Source organism: Phycomyces blakesleeanus (assembly GCF_001638985.1).
Source record: "Phycomyces blakesleeanus NRRL 1555(-) unplaced genomic scaffold PHYBLscaffold_4, whole genome shotgun sequence".
NCBI classification, from domain to species: Eukaryota; Fungi; Mucoromycota; class Mucoromycetes; order Mucorales; family Phycomycetaceae; genus Phycomyces; species Phycomyces blakesleeanus.
The window spans coordinates 1,490,001-1,516,081 of NW_017265137.1; the positions used below are offsets into that span (position 1 = coordinate 1,490,001).

At 33.4% G+C, this 26,081-nt stretch overlaps 8 protein-coding genes across 8 annotated transcripts; 4 read left to right on the top strand and 4 right to left on the bottom strand.

The window, feature by feature from the left end:
* Positions 1-2,614: 2,614 nt before the first annotated feature.
* On the top strand, positions 2,615-5,891 carry PHYBLDRAFT_60800 (hypothetical protein; the record flags this gene model as incomplete). Its single annotated transcript, XM_018440700.1, has 10 exons — positions 2,615-2,704; positions 2,860-2,949; positions 3,151-3,738; positions 4,047-4,233; positions 4,317-4,716; positions 4,802-4,839; positions 4,947-4,975; positions 5,125-5,185; positions 5,266-5,381; positions 5,481-5,891. The coding sequence occupies 10 exons, from the start codon at positions 2,615-2,617 to the stop codon at positions 5,889-5,891; spliced, it is 2,010 nt and encodes a 669-aa protein (XP_018295710.1).
* Positions 5,892-6,263: 372 nt separating this feature from the next.
* On the bottom strand, positions 6,264-7,671 carry PHYBLDRAFT_76469 (hypothetical protein). Its single transcript, XM_018443156.1, has 5 exons — positions 7,552-7,671; positions 7,337-7,406; positions 7,220-7,289; positions 7,064-7,101; positions 6,264-6,791 (listed from the first exon to the last, which is right to left on the bottom strand). Exons 1-5 carry the CDS (start codon positions 7,642-7,644, stop codon positions 6,355-6,357), a joined length of 708 nt encoding a protein of 235 aa, XP_018295711.1. The 5' UTR covers positions 7,645-7,671; the 3' UTR covers positions 6,264-6,354.
* Positions 7,672-11,083: 3,412 nt separating this feature from the next.
* Positions 11,084-14,188, top strand: PHYBLDRAFT_185590 (hypothetical protein). The gene is made up of 6 exons (XM_018439100.1): positions 11,084-11,384; positions 11,457-11,675; positions 11,907-12,208; positions 12,411-12,790; positions 12,932-13,257; positions 13,345-14,188. Exons 1-6 carry the CDS (start codon positions 11,295-11,297, stop codon positions 13,435-13,437), a joined length of 1,410 nt encoding a protein of 469 aa, XP_018295712.1. The 5' UTR covers positions 11,084-11,294; the 3' UTR covers positions 13,438-14,188.
* A 291-nt stretch (positions 14,189-14,479) lies between these two features.
* PHYBLDRAFT_164571 (hypothetical protein) lies at positions 14,480-16,612 on the bottom strand (the record flags this gene model as incomplete). The annotated part of the gene is made up of 8 exons (XM_018435034.1): positions 14,480-14,502; positions 14,586-15,116; positions 15,274-15,592; positions 15,669-15,851; positions 16,016-16,203; positions 16,276-16,383; positions 16,485-16,542; positions 16,598-16,612. The coding sequence occupies 8 exons, from the start codon at positions 16,610-16,612 to the stop codon at positions 14,480-14,482; spliced, it is 1,425 nt and encodes a 474-aa protein (XP_018295713.1).
* Positions 16,613-17,245: 633 nt separating this feature from the next.
* PHYBLDRAFT_157817 (hypothetical protein) lies at positions 17,246-18,389 on the bottom strand. The gene is made up of 4 exons (XM_018433687.1): positions 18,185-18,389; positions 17,837-17,941; positions 17,615-17,711; positions 17,246-17,551 (listed from the first exon to the last, which is right to left on the bottom strand). The coding sequence occupies exons 1-4, from the start codon at positions 18,366-18,368 to the stop codon at positions 17,275-17,277; spliced, it is 663 nt and encodes a 220-aa protein (XP_018295714.1). The 5' UTR covers positions 18,369-18,389; the 3' UTR covers positions 17,246-17,274.
* A 453-nt stretch (positions 18,390-18,842) lies between these two features.
* On the top strand, positions 18,843-19,797 carry PHYBLDRAFT_108233 (hypothetical protein; the record flags this gene model as incomplete). The annotated part of the gene is made up of 5 exons (XM_018428033.1): positions 18,843-18,902; positions 19,079-19,160; positions 19,330-19,412; positions 19,584-19,671; positions 19,745-19,797. 5 exons carry the CDS (start codon positions 18,843-18,845, stop codon positions 19,795-19,797), a joined length of 366 nt encoding a protein of 121 aa, XP_018295715.1.
* A 1,514-nt stretch (positions 19,798-21,311) lies between these two features.
* On the top strand, positions 21,312-21,620 carry PHYBLDRAFT_141546 (hypothetical protein; the record flags this gene model as incomplete). The annotated part of the gene is made up of 2 exons (XM_018430612.1): positions 21,312-21,363; positions 21,421-21,620. The coding sequence occupies 2 exons, from the start codon at positions 21,312-21,314 to the stop codon at positions 21,618-21,620; spliced, it is 252 nt and encodes an 83-aa protein (XP_018295716.1).
* A 2,910-nt stretch (positions 21,621-24,530) lies between these two features.
* Positions 24,531-25,266, bottom strand: PHYBLDRAFT_164574 (hypothetical protein; the record flags this gene model as incomplete). The annotated part of the gene is made up of 3 exons (XM_018435035.1): positions 24,531-24,675; positions 24,811-25,014; positions 25,088-25,266. The coding sequence occupies 3 exons, from the start codon at positions 25,264-25,266 to the stop codon at positions 24,531-24,533; spliced, it is 528 nt and encodes a 175-aa protein (XP_018295717.1).
* Positions 25,267-26,081: the final 815 nt, after the last annotated feature.

Genomic DNA, 26,081 nt, shown 5'->3' on the forward strand with positions numbered 1-26,081 from the left:
GCCAAGAGTTGAGGAGTTACCATCTGCCCTCGCTGATTGACATTTGTAGCATAAGTATCAATCTGATTAAACTCTGTGTCAAGAAACTGGAGTTCTCTAGTGTCAGCCACTTCCAGTGTATTTCTAAATAAATAAATAAACAAATAAATAAGAAAGAAAGTGAATTACGATCACAGTATATATACATATATAAACTCTTATTACTTACTGTAACAATAAAAATGGATCAACTACCCCAGAATCTTGCTGAATCGATGGCGTCCTGGTTCTCTCGAGACTCTGCAGGCGGTCGTGGGTAAACTGATCTTCGGAGGTCTGTTCCAATAATGTCCGTCGTGGTTTCCACAGCGATCGCCACTGGTGGCTCAATTTCTGCGTAGACAAGCCCTGACCTTCTTGTCTCGGATTCCAAAAATTTGGAGGACGGACCGGAGAATCTGGCTCTGGTACCCTTTCATTATCTAATAGGGAGTTTATGATTTCTTTTTGCGATGGAGTGGTTGTATTGAAATTAACGTTGCCATTAAAATTGGCATTGGCATTTTCATTTCCGTTTCCATTTGAATTTGAATTTCCATTGATATCAGTATTATTAATAGCAGTAGTACTGATGCTGTTGTTAGTACTACTACTAATACTAGTGCTAGGATTGGTGTTAATATTGACATTTGTATTGGTAATAGTACCAACAGGTCTGTTTATGGCTGTAGTGTTGACTGTTGGGATCTGAGCATCTGACGACACCGAGCGCCTAAGTGTTGGTCGATTTGGAAGAGGTTTAGACATCGCTTTTGAAAAAGACTGCCGTCTTTGTGCTCTTTTTTGGACCGGGATTTGGTTCATTTGATCGCGTGGTCTTGGGGTAATTAAGGTGTTTCTCAGTACATGGCTGACACTGTTAATCTCACTAAATTGAGTGCACAAGGGAGTACTCTTGCTGTAATGTGGTGTATTTGATTCAAAGCGAACATGACTGCCTTGAGCGCCACGACCCGAGAGTTGGGGTTTTGAATACATGGTGCTGTCCGACAGAGGTGATCGAAGAAAAAGGTGGTCGTACTGGCCTTTTTGGTCCGCAATTCTCCAATCTGGTTCGACATGCTTGGGAGATCGTCTCAAGACAGATGACTGACGGTTTGGTGGTGTGTGGCTGTGGGGTATTGAAGCTGAGATGGGGTTTGGTTGTTGTTGTGGTACTTGTAGTAGTGGTGGCAATGGTTTACGAGTGATATGTGGGTCAGACTTTTGAACGGCTGGTTTACTATAGCGGTGTGGAGAACTGCGATTATTGATGTGATTGGTAAATATGCTGCTGGGACTATTGCTATTGCTACTAGAGTGACCACTGCTGTACCGACTAGTACTGCTGTTGCTAGTAACACTTATTCTTCTCCTAACAGGAATTGCCTGGGGTGAGGTTTGGTGTAATTGTGGTTGTGGTTGTGGTGATGATATATGATTATAGTGGTTGTAGTGTGCTCTGTACGCTGGGTGAAATTGAGGACTGTGATCTGTCACAAGAACATCCTGTAGTTTGGTTGTATTTGGCCATTGGGTTGCTGGTCCCAAGTCCTGTCTTTCTAGTCGAGTACTTGCCGAACGAGAAGGAGCACGGTGGGAGTAGCGTCGTTTGGGGAGGTGGCCTCTTGAGGAAGTATCTGTAGAGTAGTACGTTTTCGGTGCAGGGGATGGTCTGTGGTGGGAATAGTGTGCTGAGGATTGATCCACAGGCGGTGAACTTTGCCTGGAGCGTTGATAATTGGAGGGTTTTGTACTAGAACTGTGAATATATTGTGTCTCCCAATAAGGGCTTGAGCGGTCGTGATTAATTATGCTCATCAAAATAAATTAACAGATATATAAATATAAATATAAAAATACACAAAAGTAATAAAGGATACAAAAAAAAGAGTGAAATTTAAAAGAAAGAAGAAGGTTATTATTATTATTACTGTTGTTATTATAAGGAGTACAAGAATGAATAAAGCTGCCCAGTATGACTATTATTATTATTATTATTATTATTATTATTATTATATACATAAGTATATACCTTGCGTGTATGTATCTTGTGCCTAGTTTAGGGTTCAATTTCTGGAATCGATCACGCTATTTAGGTACTTCCCCATAACGTAATGTTATCGTTATTGCCATGTCTGTTTGTACCAAACCAACTCGTTAAAGCACACAACTTAAACCAAGTCAAGTCAAGTCAAGTCAAGTCAAGGTAAGAAAAGAAAAGAATTAAATGGTGTTTGATACTATTAGACCTTTTGAGTGTCAGTGCATAAAATCAGAAAAGAATAAATAGCATATAGATCCTTAACTCTACATAATTACTTGTATATATTTATATTATTATTTTAATAAAAATGAAAACAATTTTTTCCAATAAAGGCTAATAGAAATTTATTGTTACCAACTGTCTCAATGTTTTCTTTTTCTTTTTTACTTTCCACTTGATTATTATCACTATTGATTTTACTTTGTGGTATTAAAGTAATAATCACATAATATTATATAATTTAATTTATTTACAATTTATAAAGACAAAAATAAAATGATAAAAAATATGTATAAAAAAAAACTACTTTTGAACTTGTAGATTCTTACAATGAACGACCAAATTGAAGAAACATTGGAAAGACTAATTAAGCAGATTACAGAGACTGGAGAATGGGAATTGGATCCTCAGATTCTAAAGGTTTCTTTTTATATATTTCTTTAATAATAGGAATGAGAAATATTATCAGCAATATATATATATATATATATAAGAATATAGGAATATGTCTTTGTCTTTGTCTTTGTCTTTTCTTCTTATTTATCATTATTATTACTATCATGAATTTGCTCTAGTTAATCAAAAAGCTGTGCAAACAATCGAATGCCAATGTCGATGTTGCATTCTACATCATTTGGAATCAATTACAAAAAAAACAATCTCAGGTATTAACAGCAAAGAAGAAAAAAGAAAAAAAAAAGAAAAAAATCAAGATCCGCAGTATGCATATACACACAAATTTTACTTCTTTAACATTGATTTCTTTAATTTTAATAATATATACACATCTCTCTTGTCTGTCTGTCTATTTATCTATCTGTATATATGAATATGTTATGTTTACTTGAATATAAATACCTGACTAGATTCGATACTCCTGTGTTCAATTGATTGAGGTTCTCTTTTTCCGCTCACATCGTTTCCGTATACTGGTCGCCAATGAATTCCAATCATTTCTGAGACTGACGGTGGGTATAAACCGCCAGCCGTTGCCTCCTCCTGTTCAAGACCAACTTCGGAGATTAGCGATCAGTTTGGTCAAAAGCTGGAACCAAAAGTATGGTCGAGTCCAGAGACAGATTGCGAATGGCTACCATTTCTTGGAGTACCGCAACCTATTGGACGAAAATTCCAGTGGTTCGCTTGCAGCTTTATCGCTATCGTCATCGGCATCGGCATCAGCATCGGCGTCGTCATCGTTGTCATACACTCGTACCCGAGACCAGAACAAGGCAAATGTCCAGAGTCGAATGAAAGCTATCCAGGAACGACGAGTGGATCAAATAAAGACCGAAGTAGACGATTATCTAAAGATCATCCAGGAGAATATCATAACCATGGACAGCTGTTTCTTGATACTCGTGCCGAAGAATTCAGAAGATGAATTGGATTTTGATGCTTTGATTAAAGGAGATCTAGACTCTTTAAAAGTGCCTGACGGATCCTATCGAGAGGTAAATATACATATATATACCTGTGTTGTTCTGCGGATGTTTGTGCAGGTGTGGGTGTAAATTTATCTATTAAAGTATAGAGCTTTGAATAAACATCTCTATACCACTACCTTTTATTTATTTACTTTATTCTTTCATTATTAAATATATATATATATACGTCTCTGTGTCTGTGTGTTTACATATGTGCCTGTTCCTATACTTATGTTTGTGTTTGTAAATATATACATGTACGTGATTTGTACGCGTACTGTGTGTGTATATGTTGCGTAATTATATGACTTTTCTTTTTTTTTTTACAAAAATAGCGTATATTGTCGCATGGTTTGGGATCTTCACGCTACAAAATCACGATTGACCTTTCCGAAAGTTCGGTCATGGAAGATATCCATGAGACACCCGAAAACACAATTGTTTATGAGCAATTGAGACAAGGTCTGAAATTGATCGAGAAAAAGCATGCAAAGCAATTGAATGACTGGATCAAAGTACTAAGTAAATCAGAATATAGTGCAAGTACCCTTTCTCTCTCTTTTATATATACAATATATACTAATATGCTTTATAGAATAAAAAAGAAAAGGAATCTTTGCTGAAACAGTTGATTGACGTCAAGGTCGATATGACAGAAGCTTTAAGAAAATGTCGGCTGTTGGGTATCACAATTCCAGAATTCGAAGATCCTGAAAAAGCTCTAAAAAACAAGACTAAAATCAAGCCTAAGAAAAACCAGCAAAGGAATCAAAATGAAGATGAAGATGAAGATGAAGAATTTGGAGATGAACGTTTTGAAGAAATTGATGTTCCAAAGCAAGGTTTGGATGTTGAAAAGAATCCCTTGACTGTGGACAGTAGAGTACTTCCGCCTGCTCAGCGGATATTTCCACTGGCATATGAACCAGGAATGAGTGAGGATATCACTTATCGTGGGGCTTTTGTGAGCCCACATAAAACCCTGACTGGTCCCACGGGATACAAGTAAGCCAATACTTTTATTTATTTATACTTTTACTTTAAAGAAGAAATCATCTAATACTTGGATTTGGATCTAATTTCTGTATAGGGAAAAAGGAAAACAAAAGGAAGATTCAACAAGACAAGGTAAAGACAGCTGGTTGCTTCTAGATACAACGAACGGACATTGACATTTTTTTGGAAATACAATATAATATATATATATATTTATATTTATATGTGTTTGTGTATAGAATTGTTAAAAAAGGCCCCTGTTGTGGAGGTAAGCTTTTAATACATAAATAAATAAAAGGCATATATACATACATATATATATATATATATATACTTCCGTGCGTACTGGTCTTTGCGTGAATCAAAAGAGCATGATTGAGGCTGAGTGAATACCCTTTTTTTTAAAAAAAAAAATAGTGGGGAGAAGACCTTTACTATTGGGACAAGACGCACGTCCAATTCAATACCAGCGGTCTTGGTGAGTAGAACCAATCAATTTTTATTATTATTCCAACAAAAAAGAAAATATTATAAATATATATTTACATGAATCATTAGAGAAAAATCATCGGTTTATGGGTACTGGAGAAGGTGTAAATGAATTGCCTGCCAGTCTATTGGATGAACTTCGCAAACGACCAAGATACTACCAAGAATCATCTGAGCCACTCAGAGTATGTATTGACTACTACTACTACTACTACTATTAGTATTATTACTATTATTAATGTACATATAATTCATCCCAGTCTGTTCTTATCTACGGTGTTTAGGCTTGCGGAGCTCCTCTTCACAATGGAGGACTGTGCCCTAGACGCGACCTTGTCATTTGTCCTTTCCACGGGAAGATTGTGTCGCGAGATTCAATTGGACAGCCGTTGGATCCAGCCGAGGCGCCTAAAGTACAAGTACTACAAGTACCACAGAGTGGGACGAGTAAAGAATTTTGGGAGGACATTGAAGGAGAAGTGATGGTACAGACAGGTCAAGAGAAAATCGAGAGTGGACACAAGAAAAGGAAACGAGATCACAAGAGTGCGCTTGTGGATGTCCGACAGAATAAGCCCAAGAGTTTCCATAGGCGCCTTCAAGACAAGCTTGACACACGCGCCATTCGACGTAGTGTGGAAGAAGCGGTTGAGTATGAACGCACTCAAAAATCTCGATTGAAGAAAGGACTATAATGGAACCCCTAAAACACACTTTTATTATTATTGTTAGTTTTGTTCAGTTTGCCCCTACTCCTTTAACTTTCTTTCTTTTTCTTGACTAAAGAAAAAGTGAAGAATAAAGTATAAGACAAGTAATTTGGGTGATAGTACTATTAGTAAGAACTAATAGCTAATAGCTAATGACTAATGACTAATGGTTGGAGTAATAGTGTGGTGATTTATTACTTGATCCACTATATATTTTAGCTTTTACGTTGTTGTTATTATTATTAGTGAAAGGTACATCTATACATACAGACATATGTATGTATGTATGCATTATACTTTCTTTATCCCTCCCTTTCCCCTTACTATTATCTTTTGTCATTCGTTTCATTTTGTTTGTTTGTTTGTTTCAATAATTCACTTGTTCATTTATTCATCCTTTACACACACAATTATATATATATATATCTTCTCTCTCTCTCTCTTTTTTTTAACAACATCCTCCTCCTGATCCATTGGAGCCTTCAGCCGATCTCTTACGACCTTCCTTTGACTCGTCCATACTTCCACGGGGCTGACCACGTACACTTGGGGGTCTGAGCTGAACACGCTCGCCTGCTGTGGGGGTTGGGCCACCTGCCTGGCCGGGCTGAGTTTCGCCTGACTTTGGCTGTTTGGCATAGATTGTGCTAAAGACTGTGGCAAATGCCTTTTCGACATTGGTGGCGTCCAGAGCGGAGGTTTCCATAAACAAGAAGCCTTCTTGCTCAGCCAACGCACCACCTTCCTCACTGCTCACTGCACGGCTCGTATCACTCAAATCGAGTTTGTTTCCAACAAACATAATCACAATGTTGGCATCTGCATGATCCCGCAGTTCCTTGAGCCAATGGGTTGCGTTTTGGAAAGATGATTGCCGGGTGATATCTAATTTTAAAAAAATAAAATAAAGAAAATGGATATAAAAAGAAGAAGAATATTGATGTTTATGTTTATGTTAAAGAGGTTATTGTTGTTCAGTTTAGTTTTTTTTTTTTCGAGATAAAATTTAATAAAGAAAGTGATAAGAAAATATAATAGAAGAAAGAAATATGGTTATTTTATCTTGCACACTGCTTTTTTTCTTTTCTTTTTATATTTCTCTCTCTCTCTCTATCTATCTATCTATCTATCTATCTAGTTTTATTTTATTTTTGTACCATAAACCAGCAAAGCTCCTACTGCACCACGGTAATAACTAAGATCACAAGGCAACAAGTACACAAAGTATTAATATTAATATATAAAAAAAAAGGTTAGAATATGCAGACATTAACACAGTAACAACAAATAAAATAAAATAAAAAAAGACTTACGCTCCAGTAATGGCTCTGTATCTTTCTTGACCACTGGTATCCCAGATCTGTGCCTTGATGACATGGTTCTCTGTAGTGACGGATGAGATGAGGCTAAGAAAAAGTAGCATGACTTGCCATGCTTAATGTTCTTTGTGGCGAATTCGACGCCAATTGTACTCTTGGACTCTAGATTGAACTCATTGGTCTATTTCATAAAAATAAAAATAAAAGATAAAAAAAAAGGTGTAATGTTCAGATGAGTTGAAAGAAAGAAAAATTAAAATATGATAAGTAAATAGAAGAATAAAAGAGTAATTATTTTTCTTATCAATATTGATATCTTTACTTACGGTAAAGCGAGAGAGCAGGTTAGACTTGCCAACGCCTGAATCACCAATAAGGACAAGCTTGAAGAGATAATCGTATTCGTCGTCGGTCAACATCTACTATACACAATTTATATATCTATATAAAGAAATAAAGGAAGAAGAAGAAGAGGAGGAGGAAATGTGATGAGAATTAGAAGGTTATTTTTTTTTTTTTTTTTAATTTTTTTTTCTTCCTGGGGGAGAAGGGATTATAATTTTTTTGTAACTTGACAAATTAACTCGATTAATCCACACACTCGCTCACACACACACACAAACACACAAAACATATAAGCCAAGCGGGTACTTAATAAATATATATAGTACAAAAAAAAGCTAAAATAAATATTATGTGTGTGTGTGTATGTAAAAAGGATTTGAAACAAATAGAATGTAATCATAGTTACATGTAAAGATAGTTAAATCATTCTTTAGAATATGGCATAATACTAATATAAAAAAAAAGGTACAGATTATTAGAACAAGTTATTGTCCAATATATATATATATATAATGGTAGTGGTAATGGTAATGGTAACTGTAGGAGTAATGGTAAGGGTAATTATTATTATAAGTTCTTAATTATATTATATTATATTATAAAACAAAGGAATACAAGAAATATGGAAAGCCACAGAGGCTTGAAATACCTATCCATGTACGCACATACATACATACATACATACATACATACATACATATATAAATGAGAATGTTGACGTTGATCTGTTTGATACATTTCTGACAGGGTTGTTGACAAAAAATAAATATATATATATATTTAAAAAAAAGATATGCAAATAGAAACAAAAGCAAAAAAGCAAAAAGTAGAAATAAGAATTTGCTCAAATGTAAATCGCAGACTCTTGTGAAAATCAGATAAATATGAATATGAATATGAATATGAATATGAATATATACACATATGTCAGTGTGTTTGTGTATACAAGTGCTTAGTGTGTAAGTGTGTATATGCTACTTCCTATTTTGGGCATATAAGTATATGTATATATATAGTATTTTTCAATATACACAACGTGTGTGTGTGTGTGTGTGATGTAAGTTTGAGTGAGCTAGTGATAAATTGAGTAGATTGAGTAAGCAAGTGATTAAATAGATTGAGTGTAGATATAGATATGTATTAGATTGTTGGTAACAATTGTTAATAAATACACACGTATATTATTATTAGATAAAGTAAAAAAAGAAAAAAGAAAAGAAAAAAAGTAACCATGGTAACACACACAAGAAAAAAAAAGCTACTCGAAGCTTTTAATTGATTGATTGGTTGATTGTTTGGTTGGTTGGTTGTTTGGTAAGTTGGTTGGTTGCCCAGCAACCGATACTTTATTTTTATTTTATTTCTATATATATCTATATATAAAAAAAAAAGTCCAGGGGCGGAGTAGTAAAAAAAAAAGTGATATTTTGTTTGGACAGGTTGTCAGCCCAGGAATCATTTTTTTTTTCGGGATGAACCGAGACTTACAAAAAAAAATCAAAATACCCTCAATAAATAAATAATTATATATATAATTAGATGATTATTTGTGTACACAGACATTCATGTGGGAGAAGCAGAAAAAGAAAGAAAGTAAAACAAGTCTGTCCATCCGATCTACACCTCTATATACATTTTTTTTTATTTTTTATTTGCTTTCTTTTTTTCTCCAATGTTAATATATTTATGAAGAAAGATTGAAATTATAGATATAGATAAGGGTGAGGGTGAGGTTTATTGGGTCTAATCCAACCACAAAGTCAAAGTCAATTTTAATTTAATTTAATTTAATTCAATTTAGTAGCTATGGAATCTGTAGGCATACAAGATATATTGAAGCATTTTTTTAAAAAATAAATAAATACATAATTAGTTTATGCATAATACCCATTCAATGCAATGGATCGATATTCATTGTTGAATTGAATTCCAATAATCAAAAAAAGAATATATAGGTCTTTCTTTGGTTCCTAAAGATCATTTAATGTCTGATGGTCAGAATTGGTTTATCTCAATTGACAGTCATTCTTTTTTTTTTAAAAAAAAAAAAAAGAATAACAAATAGAGAAGAGGAGGGGGATGAGAGGTTGAGGTTGAGGTTTAGGGGTTTTTTTTATGCCATTTTATATTATTTTTTTTTCAAGAGAGAGAGAGAGAAAAGAAGGGGATGAGTAAAAGGATCTCCTGAATAAGTGCTTTGAATATAAAATAAAATAAAATAAAAAGAAGAAGAAGAAGAGAATTACAAAAGTGTATTTTGACAACGCTTGACAGTATAATAGTAATGACATTGGTAATAGGTGTGATTGATGATGAAATCCGATCTATAAAATATAAAGGGGAAAATGTTGAAATACTAATATATATATATATATTTGGTTTTGTTTTGTTTGATGTTATCAATAACAGTAGTAATATATTTTTCAGTTTCTAGTGACTGACGCAGTGTGACATTATGATTATTGTGTTTTGAAACATAAAGACTTTCTATACAAATATCAATAATACTATTATCATTACTGTTACTGTTGTTGTTGCTGTTGCTGCTACTGCTACTGTTACTGTTACCAAGTATACAACATTCTCTTGTTTGATTTGAAGTATAAGGAACACCATGGTGATAAATTTTATATTTTTAGAAAGATTCATTTTTATTTTTATGATTATTATGATTATTATTATTATTATTATTTTGCTGAGTCAAAAATAATAAAAAAAAAATGATATTTTTTTTTTTCAACGGACCGAGAACTAGAGGTTAACAAAGAAAGTAACAACAAAATACATATTTTTTTGCAAGGTTGAGCTATAAACATTAGAACATACAAATTTACATTAATGTTGACCAAAGAGGTACTGCATGAGTTAAGTCTAGGCATATTCTGTATACAGACTAGTTAGATAGTTAGATAGTCAGAGAGTTAGATAGTTAGATATTGATAGGCATACATTACATAAGTATAGCTATTCACCAAGTAAGAAAACAAAGGACTATAGAAAAAGCAATGATAGCAATAGTAAAAAAAAAACAAGGGGTAGAAATAAATAAATAAATAAATAGTAAAATAAAAAAACAAGGTTGTTCTATACTTTTTATTTTATTTTTACTGCTGCATTCTAAACAACTCTACATCACTAAATAAAAAGGAAATAAAAATGATCAACTTTTCACTTTATATAAAATATATACATATTTTTTGTACTTTTGTTCTAAAGACATTCAGTCTTCAGAGACAAGCCAAAAAGAAAGGCAAAGCAAATAGTATATGATAAATAATACATAGTACATAGTACATAGTACATAGTACATAGTACATGGTACATGGTACATGGTAGTGATCGTCGGTGTAGTATATAAAAAAAAATATAAATTTATATAAAAAAAGGATAGTTTAGAAACAAGAAACCTTATATAAGAAAAAAAAAGAAAAGAAAAAAAAAAGGTACCTCAGAAACACATTTAATTCCCCCTCTTACTCCCTTTCCTTTTCTTTCCTCTTTCTCTACTTTTTTCTTCTATTATTTTCAAGATTAATATTTACCCATTCACTCTAAACTATTTTTCCTTTTCTTTCTTTATATTCATCCTCCTCTTATTCTTCTAGTCCATCAAAGCAAAGCAAAGCAAAGCAAAGCAAAGCAAACCAACTCAAATCAAACCAAATCAAATTACTTTTACCTTTATCTTCATTCTCTTATAACCCTTTGCATAAAAGAAGTTTAAATGCTTCAAGGAAGAACATCCCAACAAACACCAACTCCACTAACCCAACACGGCAGAGACATGTTGGCATCAATCAAAGATGGTCGACACGTAAGTCTCTTTATTATTATTATAATAATAATAATAGTAATAAAACTAATATTTTCATCTTATATATGTTAGAGAGCCACAGGTGCTTTTACAAAGCGCAGTTCTCTAGGAAACCTACGAAAATCAAAGTCTTCAACAACTGCAGATAATCAACTTGCCGCACGTACCTCTGACCTACTCACTGTAGACATGAGAATGAAACGTCGATCAACCGGATGTCTCCGCAGACCATCGTTCCTCAATGCAGCCAAAGCAGCCACCAACACCACCATCCCTCCCCAAAACACAAGGGTAATAAATAAATACATATATACATATATACATATATAATTAATTAAAATTTAAAATACATATTAAAAAATGAATAAATTAATAGCTTATTTTAACAAAAGAATATATATATATAAATATATCTATCTATATCTATATAGCTATATATCTATTTTCTGATTTCTAACAATTATTATAATATCAATATATATGTATATATACATACATTTTATTATATATATATATATATAGGTGTGGAGACCTCCTGGTTGTTATGAAATTCCCAATATCTTGGGAAGCGATTGCTTTTTAAAGCCTGATCCTCCCATGGACGATGCCAAGGCTTACGGATTCCGGACATCTAACCCTACAAAGCACATTTCAAAACGTCCATGGCTGCCGGCCGGACCCCGTTCAGAGATTCCGCAACTACCTCCGTTTGTGCGACCAGAGAATGCATTCGAACGAAGCATTCGAAAGGCGGTCCCTAAAATACAAGTATCATCTCTTGATCCGCGTAACAAGTACGGTGGCTTCAAGGAGGTCGGCACAGGGTAAGTTCAAATTCTACATGCTTCTTTTTATTTTTGTTTTTATAAATTTCAATACATGTATAATCCGTATCTAAGCAACACACACACAAATATATATAATGTATTAAAATATAAGCTTTTTTTTAATATATATATATATATATATAATATTCAAATTATTAATGATGCATGTACTTCTTTATCTATCTTATATGTTGTGTAGTGTTAATGGTTCAGTGGTGCGTGCCACCCATCGGTACAAAAAGAACATCCACCTTGCCATCAAGCGATGCCGCCTCGATCCCGACCGTGAGTACAAGGCTGCATTGGTCCGCGAGCTCCGCATCATGGCCACGGGGCACCCGAATTTGATCCGCCTTTGTGAGGTGACTCTCTGGCGTGAAGACGTCTGGATGTGCATGGACCTCCAGCGATGTGCCGTGTTTGCCATCCTCTGTCAGCGCGGCATTCCCGAAGAATACACAGTCATGATTGCCTGTGAAGCGCTCAAGGGTCTGGTCTACCTGCACACTCAGGGCTACATCCACCGTGACATCAAATGCGAGAATATTCTGGTCGGCTGGAATGGCGAAGTCAAACTAGGTAAGACTCATTGTTATTATTATTATCATCATTTGATAATTAAATTATAAAATTTTAATAATGATTTTAATAATTAACAAAATAATAATAATAATAATAATAATAATAATAATAATCATTTTCTATATGTTGTAAAAACAGCTGATTTTGGCTTGGCTACCCGCTCCAATAGACGAAACCGAGACCGACTTGGTACCAGCAAATGGATGGCACCTGAAGTCATTCGTGAGCAGTATTACAACGAGAAGATTGACATGTGGTCCCTCGGCATCACTCTCATTGAGATGATGGACCGCGTACCGCCTCACTATCTGATCAAAGATGAAGTCGAGCTGTTTGCCACTATTCTCAGCAACCCCAGCCCAACATTTACCTACAGCTACCCAACCATGTACATGCGTGGTCTGGTGGCCTGGTTATTAGATGAAGAACCTCGCACACGTCCAGGAGCCAAGGATGTACTTGCTGTAAGTCCCTTTTTTTTATTTTATTTTAATATTAACTCCCAACCAACCAATTAACTAAAAAATAAATAAATATATTATTCTATATAGGAAATTGAGGCTCATATTCAAAGCAATTTGCTGCGATGTGCTTCTACTACCGAATTCGCTCGTTTTGCCAACCAAGTCTTGCCATCAAACTAAAAAAAGAAAGGACTTGTAAACAAAATAAGTGAAATCAGAAGCACCCCAATCCAATACTCACATTATTCTCTACACCCTGTTCACTGTTTCTCTTACTGTTATCTATTATTCTTAAAAAAAAACACATACAAAAAAAAGAATCAGATATGAAAAAGGGAACTTTCTAGAAAAAGCGTTTCTTTTTTTTTCATATATTTTCATACATATATATAAGATGGAAGACAAAGATGAAGTCTACAAAATCACAACAACCACAACAACAATTACAACAACCACCCAAAAAAAGAAACACAAAAAAAAAGGCCTCTATATTTTTCTTTTTCTTTCCTTTTTTTTATCGCAATTTTCTTACATCCAATCACAATCAACCAAATCTATCAACTCGACCAATCATCTCAACTCAACAAACTAAAAAAAAAAAAAGGAAGGAAGGCAATTCTTCCTTTTTTTCTCACACCATCCCTTATTTTATTTTAGTTATTTATTTATTTATTTTCTACCCCTTCCAAACCCTTCCCACTTCTTACATACAAACCAAAAGAAAGATTATTATTTTTTTACATATATAAAAAATATATATTACCCTTTCCTCGTCAAACCAGACAGACCAGACAGCTTATTTTGAATCTTTCTTTCCAATCCCCATCTTTAACCACCACTATTCCTTTTCTTCTTCTTCTTCTTCTTTAATATATATATATATACATATATAAATACATTTTATTTACTTATTTGCTTATCTATATCAGTTACATAAATTTACAAGTTACAAGTTACAAATTACAAACATAAAATGTATACCTTTTCTTTACTTTTTTACTTTACCCAAACCTCTCACTTTCCATTCCATTCCATTACATTCCCTTTTTACTTATATAATACACTTCTTTTGATTTAATACAATTTTGAAAGATAATCTTTATATAATATACATTTTCTTTTTAAAGAATATATAAAGATAAACATGTTTCATAAAATCAATGTCTCTTAATTGGCATATAAAGTATAAGGGAAATAAAGGCGTATGTTAATTTTTCTTTTTTCAGTTGTCTCTAACGTAATTCCCTACATACATAAATACATACATATAAACAGATATTTAATAAATTTAATCTATTTATTTATTTATTTATTTATTTATTTCTTACCTGGGAAAATACCAGTGACACCCCTGAGATGACCTGTCCACCAGTCATTGGCATTGGACGTGCGAGAAATGACTTGAATCAGATCGTCTTTTTGGAACGAAAGATCTCCTTGTGCCTGCGCCTCGTAGTCATACAGAGCAATCACATGCTGCGATCCAACCTCTTTTGTATCCACCATTCCACCCGGCACACTTGTCATAATTGGGGCAGTAATGATCGATGGATGATAGTCCAGCACTGGTGACGGTGGTTGCATTGGAGGACAATCATCTTCATTATCCTTACTATTATCATTGTTATTATTATCGACCAAAGTCAAGGAATATAGACCAGCTGAATAGTCATCTACTTGACCGACTGGATCAAGTAGATGAGGTTTGGCAAGTGTCACAGTACCATTGTCCGCTCCAGATATCATAGTTCCAGGTCCACTAGAGACACTTGCAGCACCAACAACACTCATTCTTTCCATTTGTTTCAGATTTGCTCGTTCCTGGAGTGACAGCTTTGAATTGGTAGAACCTCCCGAAGCTTTTATTTTATTTTATTTTATTTTATTTATTATTTATTTATTTTTAAATAATATAATAATATAATACATTATAAAAGACATATCATAGTTAGTCATTAGTTTATACTCGCGTATAATCCTTGATGATTATGGGTATTGATCAATAAGGGGGCTTACCAGATAACCATGCCTTTCCTCCTGCCTTTAAAAGATCGAGATTTTCATACTCTGCTCTCATGTCGTGCTGAGCCTGTCTCCAGTTGAAACCGTCCACAATAGGCATCGCATTAGTCATAAAGTGCTGCGAATTGGCCGTGATCACTTCATGGTGCCGGGCATAAATCATCCCATAGATCTTGCACTGCAAGTCATAAAATCTTCCGATCACAGGCTCGATGAATTTGGTTTTGAGATAAAAGAACTGAGGCAACTGAGTCTTTAGAAGGTTGTTGAGGTACTCGTAATCAGCCGTTGCAGCAGCCAGCTGAGATTCCAACTATTTACAAATATATATATACATATATATTATATTTAGATACACACAATAATGCTTATATATGTATCTGAGTTACCTTTAATAATTGTTTTTCTTCATTAAATGATTTGGTGTTCTTGGCCTGAAGTCTAGCGTGACTTGTGCGATGTCGGTCATAATCCAATAACTTGTGGTTACGTTTAACCATAGACTTTTGGATTGTCTTTACCACCACTTGTAACTCCAACGCGGGTCGGATCACATCCCGATCAATATCATCCTAAAAATAGTCGCAATTAAATAACTACTATTATTTGTTTGTTGCTACGGTTACTATTATTGCTATAGCTGTTTCGGTGTGTGTGTGTGTGTGTGTTTTTTTTAGGGGAAATATATTATATATATATATATAATTAGACAAGTGTATATTCTTATTTGGTTTACCAGTTGAGGAAGAATTTCGTCTCTACAGTAAGACATGGCTGCTTCCAAATCATTCACAGCTTGACTGGCTCCAGCCGGCGGTGGCTGGAATCTTCTCTGGATAGTTCCTTCAGGTACTTCGATTCCCAGTTGCGCACTGTAGATTAGTGCCAAATATGCAGCCATTTGTGCCTGGTACATCAACAGTGCTATTACAAATCATTATATATATATTAATATATTTAACTTTTCTTTTTTATCAATACAAAATTATAGTTTACCTGACACTCCATCTCGAAATGACTGAGCATCTGCTTGAAGAACACCAATCACCTTTACAAAATCATTGAACTTTTTTTCCATTGCATTGTACTCTACATCCTTGGTAGCTTTTTGTATATATATATATGACAATTCATTTATTACCAAATAAATACTCAACAGAATTTATACATATATTTTATTTTAAAAGAAAAAATAATATTATTACCATCTGTCTTTTTAGATAGAATCTGATGTGGTAATCGATTGATTGCCTTTGTTAATCCCTACTTTACAGACAACAAAAGAAAAATATGGGTAGGCAAGAGGATTGTTAATAACCATAATGTTTAACATATTTTTTCTTCTTTCTTTTTTAAAAAATCAAAATTACTTGAGACAAATAATGAACGTGTTTTTATATAACACAACCTTCCAGCTCATGCTATTATTGTTTCTTTATTTCTTCTTATATATATATATATTTGGTTTGTTTGTGTTTGTATGTGCCAGATAAGAAGCCTTCTTTTGCTCACACAAGTTAATTAAGTAAAAAAAAGAAAACAGATAAAATCAGAAGAAAAGGAAGGAGGGAGAGAAGGGGTGTACAAATGGTCCTTTTTGTTATGGGTGTGTGTGTGTGTTATTATATGTGGGTACAAGGAATATCTTATTAACATATTTATAAATATATGTATTCACTATTTTCACTAATGTTTCGCGCATCTAATTGTATAAAAATCAAATTTTAGGAAAAATTTGTACTTTATTTTTGTGTGTGTGTCCTCGATCGTAAATAAGTTACTTTGACATGGTTACATTCCTATTGTAATGCTTTATTGCGAGACTGAATTAACGCAACATTTGTATAATTGCAAAGTTTCTAAGAAAGATAAATCTCAAGACGAGTTTCATTTATAGTGCTAGTGATAGTGGTAGTAGAAAGATGCTTGTTAAAAATAAAATATGCAAAAGTAATTAATTTAATTTAACTTAATTTAATTTGATTAGTGGATCAATTAATTTGAAATTGCATTGAAAAAATGATAGACTTCATCATTATCCATCATAGCTACATGAGTATCACAAGTCTCACATCTAACCACAAAGAAACTAGAATCGTCACCATCATCACCATCATCATCAGCAGCAGCAGAAGAAGAAGAAATGTCTTTTGAATTTTTGCCTTTCTTTTGTCTTTTCTTGTCGACAGGTTTAGTTCGATATCTTTCGGTCTTGACAACCTTGCAGTTCTCAACAAACATTGCTCTGAATTGATTTGGGTAGAGATCATGTCTACAAATTATATATAATTTTTTTAATTATTATTATTATTATTATTGTTCTTGATCAACTAACCTTTGACAGCTGTAACAAAGAGGATTAAAACACATTGGACAAGTGAGAATTGCATCTGTGGTTGCTTGTTCTGGTGTTTTATCCTTTGGAGCTGCCTCTAATAATAATACAATCGAAATCTATCAATACAGGTATTATATATATATATATATATATATATATATATATATTGGTGGAGATAAATTGTATTAAATGCATACAAGTAAATTATTAATTAATTACTCTTTATCTTTTCGGCCACCCATTCTTCGTCTGCATCATCAAGATCAGGATCATACATGAGATCTTCGTCCGTCATGATCTTTCGTTGTTGTTTCTTTGGAATCTCTTTTTTTTTATAAAAAAATATAGGTTCATGTGTTTGTATGATGATATATGCATATAAATATATAAATATATAGATATATAGATATATACATTTGTGATTTATTTGTTTTATTTAATATTTAATTCATAATAAATAATATCGACAAAAAAGTAAATTATAATATACATTACTATTGCTGTTTATCATGTAATTTCTATATAACATATATATATATATATATTGTCTTTAATAATTTTGCTTACTCGGCCTAGTTGTCGTAGTCTTTGGAATCGCCTTTTTCATTCCCAATAATCCAATTCCTGGTGAAGGATCATCGGGATCAGATTGCCAATCTGACTCATCTTCTTGGTCTGTATCAAAATAAATGTCGTCGTAAAAGGTTTCTTTTGGCTGCTTTTCTGAAGAATCTTCCATAATTGTGTCCATGTTGTATATATATATATATGTGAATGTGAATGTAAATGTGCAAAAGTCTATCTATCTGTATGTCTTTTGACCTTTTTATCTTGATATGTGACGTCGTGTAATTGAAACACAGTGAGGACCCCGCTCATTCTCTATTTCGTTTCTCTCTCTTAATTTTTTTTATTTCATTCGAAACAACCATCTTCCACCCCTTTTTTGTCGGGAGAAGAGCTGCCTGCAAAAAAAAAAAGGTGAGTTGGCTTTCTCGTTAAAGACTTTCTTTCTTATTAATATATATATATATTTATATATATCTATAGGTAAATAGGTATATCTCTTTGAGTAAAGAAGTGCACAAACACATACACGTATACACGTATATATTATATTATATTATATGCATACACGCATCGATAGTTACAAAGCAAACGCATATATACTTTTATATGCAAACTAAAAATAAAAAATAAAAATGAAATAGAATAACTATATATAATGTCGGTCGGGACATCTCTTCAAAAGGACCGTAACTTCCTTGCCGTTATTGGTGACGAGGTAAATAACAAGAAGAAGAATATACTACAGTAGAGTAGAATAAGCTCTTTTCAGTTTTATTCTTCTTCTATTACTTGGAATGGGGGTTTTTTTTTATTCATATATATATAAAATTAATAAATGAAACCGAGATGGCCATGGTTGTAATTAACATTCTTTGTGATTGTGTACAAAAGGACTCGGTCACTGGTCTCTTGTTGGCCGGAATTGGTCATGTTAATCAGCAACAGAAACGTAACTTCCTCGTGGTTGATGCAAGTAAGTCCAAGTTTTTCTTCTTCTTTTTCAAAGAAAAAAAAAAGAGCTATGATTAAAATAACTTGTAAAAAATAAAGCAATATACTCGTTAAATATTATATTACACATGCATATATATTAACGCATACAAATCATTTGGTTTGGTTTGGTTTGATTTGATGCTTTTTAGAGACCCCTTTGACTACTGTGGAAGAAACGTTCTTAGAATTTACCAAGCGTAAGGATATTGCAATCATCTTGATCAACCAGCATGTAAGTTGAGGTGTACTTCTTTTATTGGTTTTAACCACGACCTGTTCCGTTTCGCTTCGTTTACCTTACTTTATTATTATTATTTTTTGGAGCGAATATTTAAAGGATAGAGTACAAACAAAGATGGTTTATTGATAAATACACATATTTTGTGTTTTGTGTCTTGTTTAGGTTGCTGAAGAGATCCGTGAGTTGATCGATGGTCACAACCAGGCTTTCCCCACTGTACTTGAAATCCCCTCAAAGGATCATCCTTATGGTAAATATACATACATATACTTATATGAGTGAATCGTTTGTTACCATTTATATAATATTCATTTTTTTTGCAGATCCCGAGAAGGACAGTGTTCTCAAGCGTGTCAGAAGATTGTTTGGTGAATAAAAATTTACCTAGGGTTTATGTCAACATTTTTTTTTATACATACATATATCCTTCTCCTTCCTTTTATCTCTTTCACTTTTGCTCTCTACCTATCTGTCAATCTAGTCTTGTATTTACATGTCTTTAAATTCTATTGATTCAACAATTACCCCCTTTTTTTGAATACATATATCTAGGATCCTACAAAAAAAAAGCAGAAGAAAAGAAATATATATCATTATGTTCTTTAAGCTCAAGAAAATATATCAATGAGAGTTCAAAGCTTACATCTTTATACTCATCTTAATTTCACTCTTTTGTATGTATACATATGTGTATGTATATATGCCTAAGGAATGTATAATGTATGACTATAGAACGTAGTAATTAGGAAGAAACTTTAGGTTTAGAACATACATTCTATATAAGAAGAAAAGGAATTAATGAGAAGAGGATAAAGGGAGCTTTTATGGAATATGATAAGTGTATGTATGTGTAAATGTGTCTATCATTACTTTTATGTTATGTTATTTACATTTCATTTCATTTGCTCAAGCTGCAATTAATAGTAAAAGGGAGGCAGGTAGGCATGTATTATTATTTGGATATTGGGGTTTCCAGTGAAGCTGGCTTACACTTCTTTGTATAATTTGACAATATTAAGAATACCAAAATTACTGTATATTTTTGGGTACTTGCGCCTAAACAAACTGTACTAAAGAGTCAGCTGGAATAACCATCATATATCGAAATCCCACTTCACTTTATGCAGCTAAATATAATAATTTACATCTTTATGATATACATGCCTTGCTTACTCAATATACTTTATGTCTGTCAGCATATCTTTAAGAGCTGTAATATTAAGAAAAAAGAACTGCCTGTACATCTTTGACGCATTATCTTTATACCAAATATTAAAGCTTGTTTCATAAATACATCCAAATTGAACTTTTCTGTGCACAGTCTGTGTAAATACAATTAGAACATTACTTGTGTATTCAATTCACCACTCCTTTTCTGCTTCTTTTTCAAACACACATTTCTTTATTCCTTCTCATCTCAGTTCTACCCTTTTTTTTTTCGTCTTTCGCCTTTTTCTTTTTGCATCCTTCTCTTTCTCTTATTACAATGCATGTCCTTTACAATGTCCAAGCAGATTAGCCAAATTCAGCTATATATTTCGCCTCATTGGCATTCTCAAAGATTATTCCGAGTTTTTTCTTATAGACTTTATATATAAAAACGGCCTATGCAATCAAACACGGTAATTGACACAATTATAAGAACACCCATATTATATTATATTAATCTTCAGATTTCTTTAACTAGATTAATTTTTCTTATAAAGGGGACTTCCTAATTACAACATTAACCTCTTCAATCAAGTAAAGAAAAAAGTTTGAACGCGTATTTCTTTATTAGAGTCAACAACAGTTTAAAAATTATTTTATTTATTAAACTTATACATAAAGCTATTTTATTTCATTTAATTTCACTTAATGTTCTTTTACTAATGTAAAAGAATAAAAAGCATGACACCAAGTTCTTTGTCCCCGCATTACGCGGCTCAATCTCCCTCAGGACGTAAACCTGACTTGGTAGCGAAGGAGGTGTGGGAATGGTGTTAATCCGTGGCGTAAGACAACAACCTGGTTCATCCCAACTACCCTATCTCATCACTGAGAAGGGCCTGCGAACGTACCAGAGAAACCTACCAAAAAGTAGCAGGGTCCAGCGTGTTCGACTACCAAGCAACACCGTCAGTTCCAGAGAGCTTCGAACAAGGATTTCATGAAGAGTCGGCAGTAAACTCCACTTCCTCCCCGTCCTCCACTAAATAAACTTTCATGATGCTAACTCGGCGGCAGCTTTTTTTAAACATTGCTCGTCGCCATTGTTTCAGAAATTATACAATTAAATTCACAATTCAGAACAATGTTGATCTGCGCCTCTAAGATTTAACTAAGAAGCTAGAGACGACGCACTTCCGCTTTTTCCTGCACAGAATGGAAAAAGAATGTCTCCCAATCACCCATAGGTAGCGCGTCAAACTCAACTACAGGCAATCAGGGGGTACCCGTCTCCAGAGTATAAAAAAAGCTAAAGAGAAGAAAACCGTGTCGGTTGAATGGGCTTTATTTTGATATACCCGCATTCTGCGATTAAAATTTGGGACTGCGCTTTTTTTGCCAGGGTGTTTTTTTTGCCTCTCACGTCAGAGCAGTGACATAGCTGTATATTCTTTTTAGTAGAATTGTGTAACTATTTTATGACAGTAGTAATGACAGATAAAATTTAATCAAACAAATATTGCAAAGTGAAGTAAATTAAAGCAAAGAAGCAAAGAAGTAAAAAGAGTAACAAAGGGTTTAGTTTTAATCAGTATAGCAATAACTCTTAAAGTGGAGTACAAGTCTCTATAACGGCGATTCGTATGTTACTCTAAAGTGGTCTGTGCACTTTTTGTTCAAGTACACAAGAGGTTTTTTTTTATTTCGCTTTTACAAATAGACACAAAGGACACCAACAGTCAATAAATAACAAACCCACATATATTTCAAAGTAATATCAAACAATAAGGAAAGGAAAGAAATAAAAAAAGTAAAAACTATATATGGAGCTGATATTTTCAATTGGAAAAATAAGATACCAGAGTTTCTGCTAAGGATTTGACCAGAAAAGAGTCTAACTACGCCTTCAGCTTAGCCAAGATCAATTTAGACTTGGCTATAAACAAGATGAGTAATTAACAAAGGTGAGCTGATTCCATAACAATAAAGACACTGTGCTTCATTGAGATATACAGTTAAGGTTGTATTAGTGATTCTACTTACGAATAGATAAAGTAGCTACTCCAGTAAAATCTATATTTTACAAAGAAAAATAATATAAATTGATCATATCATTTTTAAAGAAGAAATGTATTACTTGATATAAATATATCTCTGTCTTTAAGCTTGCTCCTTTGGTTTTGTTTTTAATACATTGGTGCTTTGATACTTAAATATTTTAGAATTTAGAGCTTGAAGACTGAAATTAATTCAAAAAAAAAACAATTAACTTGACTTGCACTTTATAATTATTTTTACTTTACTTTAAGAGTTTGGATTTTATAAAAAAAAAAAAGAGAGAGAAAAAGAAATGATTGTATATTTTTGACAAGATATTTGAAATATCAGCATAAATATATCAAGATTAATCCCATAATCTTTGAGAAAATACAGGTGCTTATATATTGAGGCTTTTAGTATTTTAACCAAGCATATCATAATATTGACAAACACTTTGTTGTGAACTAAAGCTTTCTTTTCCACTTCATTGTGAAACCTTGGCTTTTGTAAAAAGCAATCTGAATCGCTCTTTTTTATATTACAGATTAATTTCACCACCCGGTATTTAAATATGATATAGAGAGGTATAGCTAGCTCTCGATAAAAACATTTTGCTTGGAAATCATATAAGTTATATTCTACAGCTCTAAGATATATACTGATACACTATTCTAGTGGTTTCTACTGCTGATAATTCTGCTGTTGATGCGGTTATGTAAAATGAGAAGACGGTATTGGCTACACAATAGAAGTACAAGGCCACATAACCTCTTTTTATACGTTTTAAGCTCGTCTTTAATAGGTCCTTAAACTTGCTGGTACCTGAGTACTACCTTTAAATTTCCCATTTGGGTTCTTCTTTACTGACGGAAAGCTTTACTACTTTTTTGCTTTTCTTTATGCACAAAGCTTGCTTCTCAAAGGATTGACACATGGAATAATTATATATAAACAATAAGCCACATAGATATCACACGCCAATATGTGGAATTATTCTATTGGACGATTAGTGTTTACGTCATATCTTGCGTATTCACTCACGCGTATAGAAAAATGGCTCTTCAGTGCGAAGGAAAGAAAACTCGCCTTTCTCATAAACACAACACAGAGAAATGCCCATGTAAGTAACAAAATCGTTAAAGAAAGTACATTTCACACATTTTGTGCTAATTATGATGAATTTATTAATGTAATTTGTAGTAATGTTGCTTTTGACATTTACCTAAATTTATTTTCTCAAGAAGTGAATGTAAGTAATCACAAAATAAAAAATATACCCTTATTTCATTGAAACTCTTACTAACATTGCGCAGTTAATAGTAAAAATAAAGTCTGGCCCGAAAGAGTCAGCCTTGACAGCAGCTTGTCAAGAAAGCCTCTAGTGACGTCGTTGCGGTGAAAACCAAAGCGGCCAACCAAACCACACCCAGTTAATGGCTCTGGGAACGGCTAGCAAGAAACACCGGTTTACTCTGGTCTCCTCTATTCTGACATTTGGTACAACGTGGTCAATCCGTCATAGAGAGGTGTAGCATAGGTGGGAGCCACCGGGCGCCAATGAAATACCACCACTCTCTATGACAATCCAAACGGACTGAGGGCGAGCCCCCTATACTCTCCTCCCCGTTGATGTCAGATGTTGAGGTTCAAAGACGATCAGATAGACTGGTTTTTTATGGGTTGACAGCCGAACGTTCTAGCGACGCAGTTGACCTATAATAAAACCAACTCAACCCGTGCGATAGGCATCCATGTGTCTGGGGTATGACTGATTTAACAAGTTGGGACGCCTATTTAGCCCAAGTAGAAGAGTCAGTATAGAGTTTGGTCCGACTGTCATGATGTACTAGTCTACTTCTTGCTAGCTGGTACCCGATATTGTAACAGCAAATGGAGTTTTTTTTCGCAAGATAAATTACTTTATTCAAGCCTCCACTCTCTTGTGATCGGTGTTCTGATCCTGTTTTCGTGAAGATGTGCTTGTTCAATGAGTTTTTGACTGAACGCCTTTAAGTCATCACTCTGTGCTGGAAACAATGTTACTCGTTCTCCGTACAGCTTTGTACTTGACACCATATATTGTTTTTCGCTTATTACTGTCTAGGCAGTCGTAAGCAAAGACACCCTGATAATGCCAATTCTAGAACGGTAAAATCTCGTTCATCCCAAACGAAAAAGGCGGGGTCTCCAAACTTTATACGGTCTTCGTTGCCTAAAAAAGTGAAGTTCGCCCTTGTCTTTCGATTTCTTCCCCCCGTCTCGGTCTATAGTTAACTTTTTAGTTGGCTTGACAGGTGTTTTTCCAACCTTGGTTGGAAGAGCGTGAGTTCGAATCTCACAGAGACGTATTACTAGCAGCAAGCTAGTTACAACTTCGTATATATTATAATTACTAGAGCACAAGCTAGTCATAAAGAGTATTTCAATATAGTAAAAATATCATTTAATTGTAAAAAGATATTTAATGGACTGCTTACTGCTTGTCCTTGACCAAAAAAGTTACAAAAAACCCTAACATATCGGCGTCCTCATGGCAAGCATTTCTAATATGTACGAGTTCAAAATCCCGTCTGCTGACCATCTCCACCTCAGTACAAACTATCTTGCGGGAATTACTTAAACAAAAACAAATTGGAAAGTCTTTTATAATAGGCATTGAATCATTTCTGACTCTCTATCTAGTGTCAAGGTGTAAACACACATTAATTTATTGCATTGCCACGGTTGATATCTCACTCAAATAAGTTAATAATAATACCATGCCAGCCGTTCAGAAAAATTGTAAGCTTACTGAGGTATTCGGGATTGTTTATGGATTGGTATATCAATAATAATAAAAGTAAATATTGTGAGAGTGTTATTTATTAAAAAGACCAAATAATATTGTTTATATCTGTTACTATTAAAACAACTATAATTCAAATACCTGTTGTGTAATGGTTGGTTTACACTGTATGAGTGTGTAGTGTACATATGTCTGGTGTGTAATAGTCCTAGAGATTATTAACTTTCCAGATTTATTGGCAAGCAGAAACCAGTGTTTGGTTCTGGAGCCCGTTCTTCACTCACTTGTGGTGTGTATACCACAGTCACCAACATACTAGCCTTTCTATACTGTTGATTTATTTATTAATATTCATAAAAAGAAAAATAATATACATATATAATACAGTACATAGTTTCTTTTTATTAATATCAACAAGCCTATTAAATATTTATTGACCATGAGATATTGTTGTTGATAATTTTAAAAAAAATATTAATAATAAAAATTCAAATCAAAAGAGTTTTTTATTATAATTTTATTAGTTGACTAAATCGAAGAATACATATATAGAGAGAGAGACAATTGTCAAATTCTTAGTTCACCACTTTGTTAAAAAATAACAAAAGTGGATCCATCCCCCCCAGGACGAAGACCTGATTTGACAGCGAGAGGGAAAAAATGAGTTGGTTGCTCTCTTTTCAACT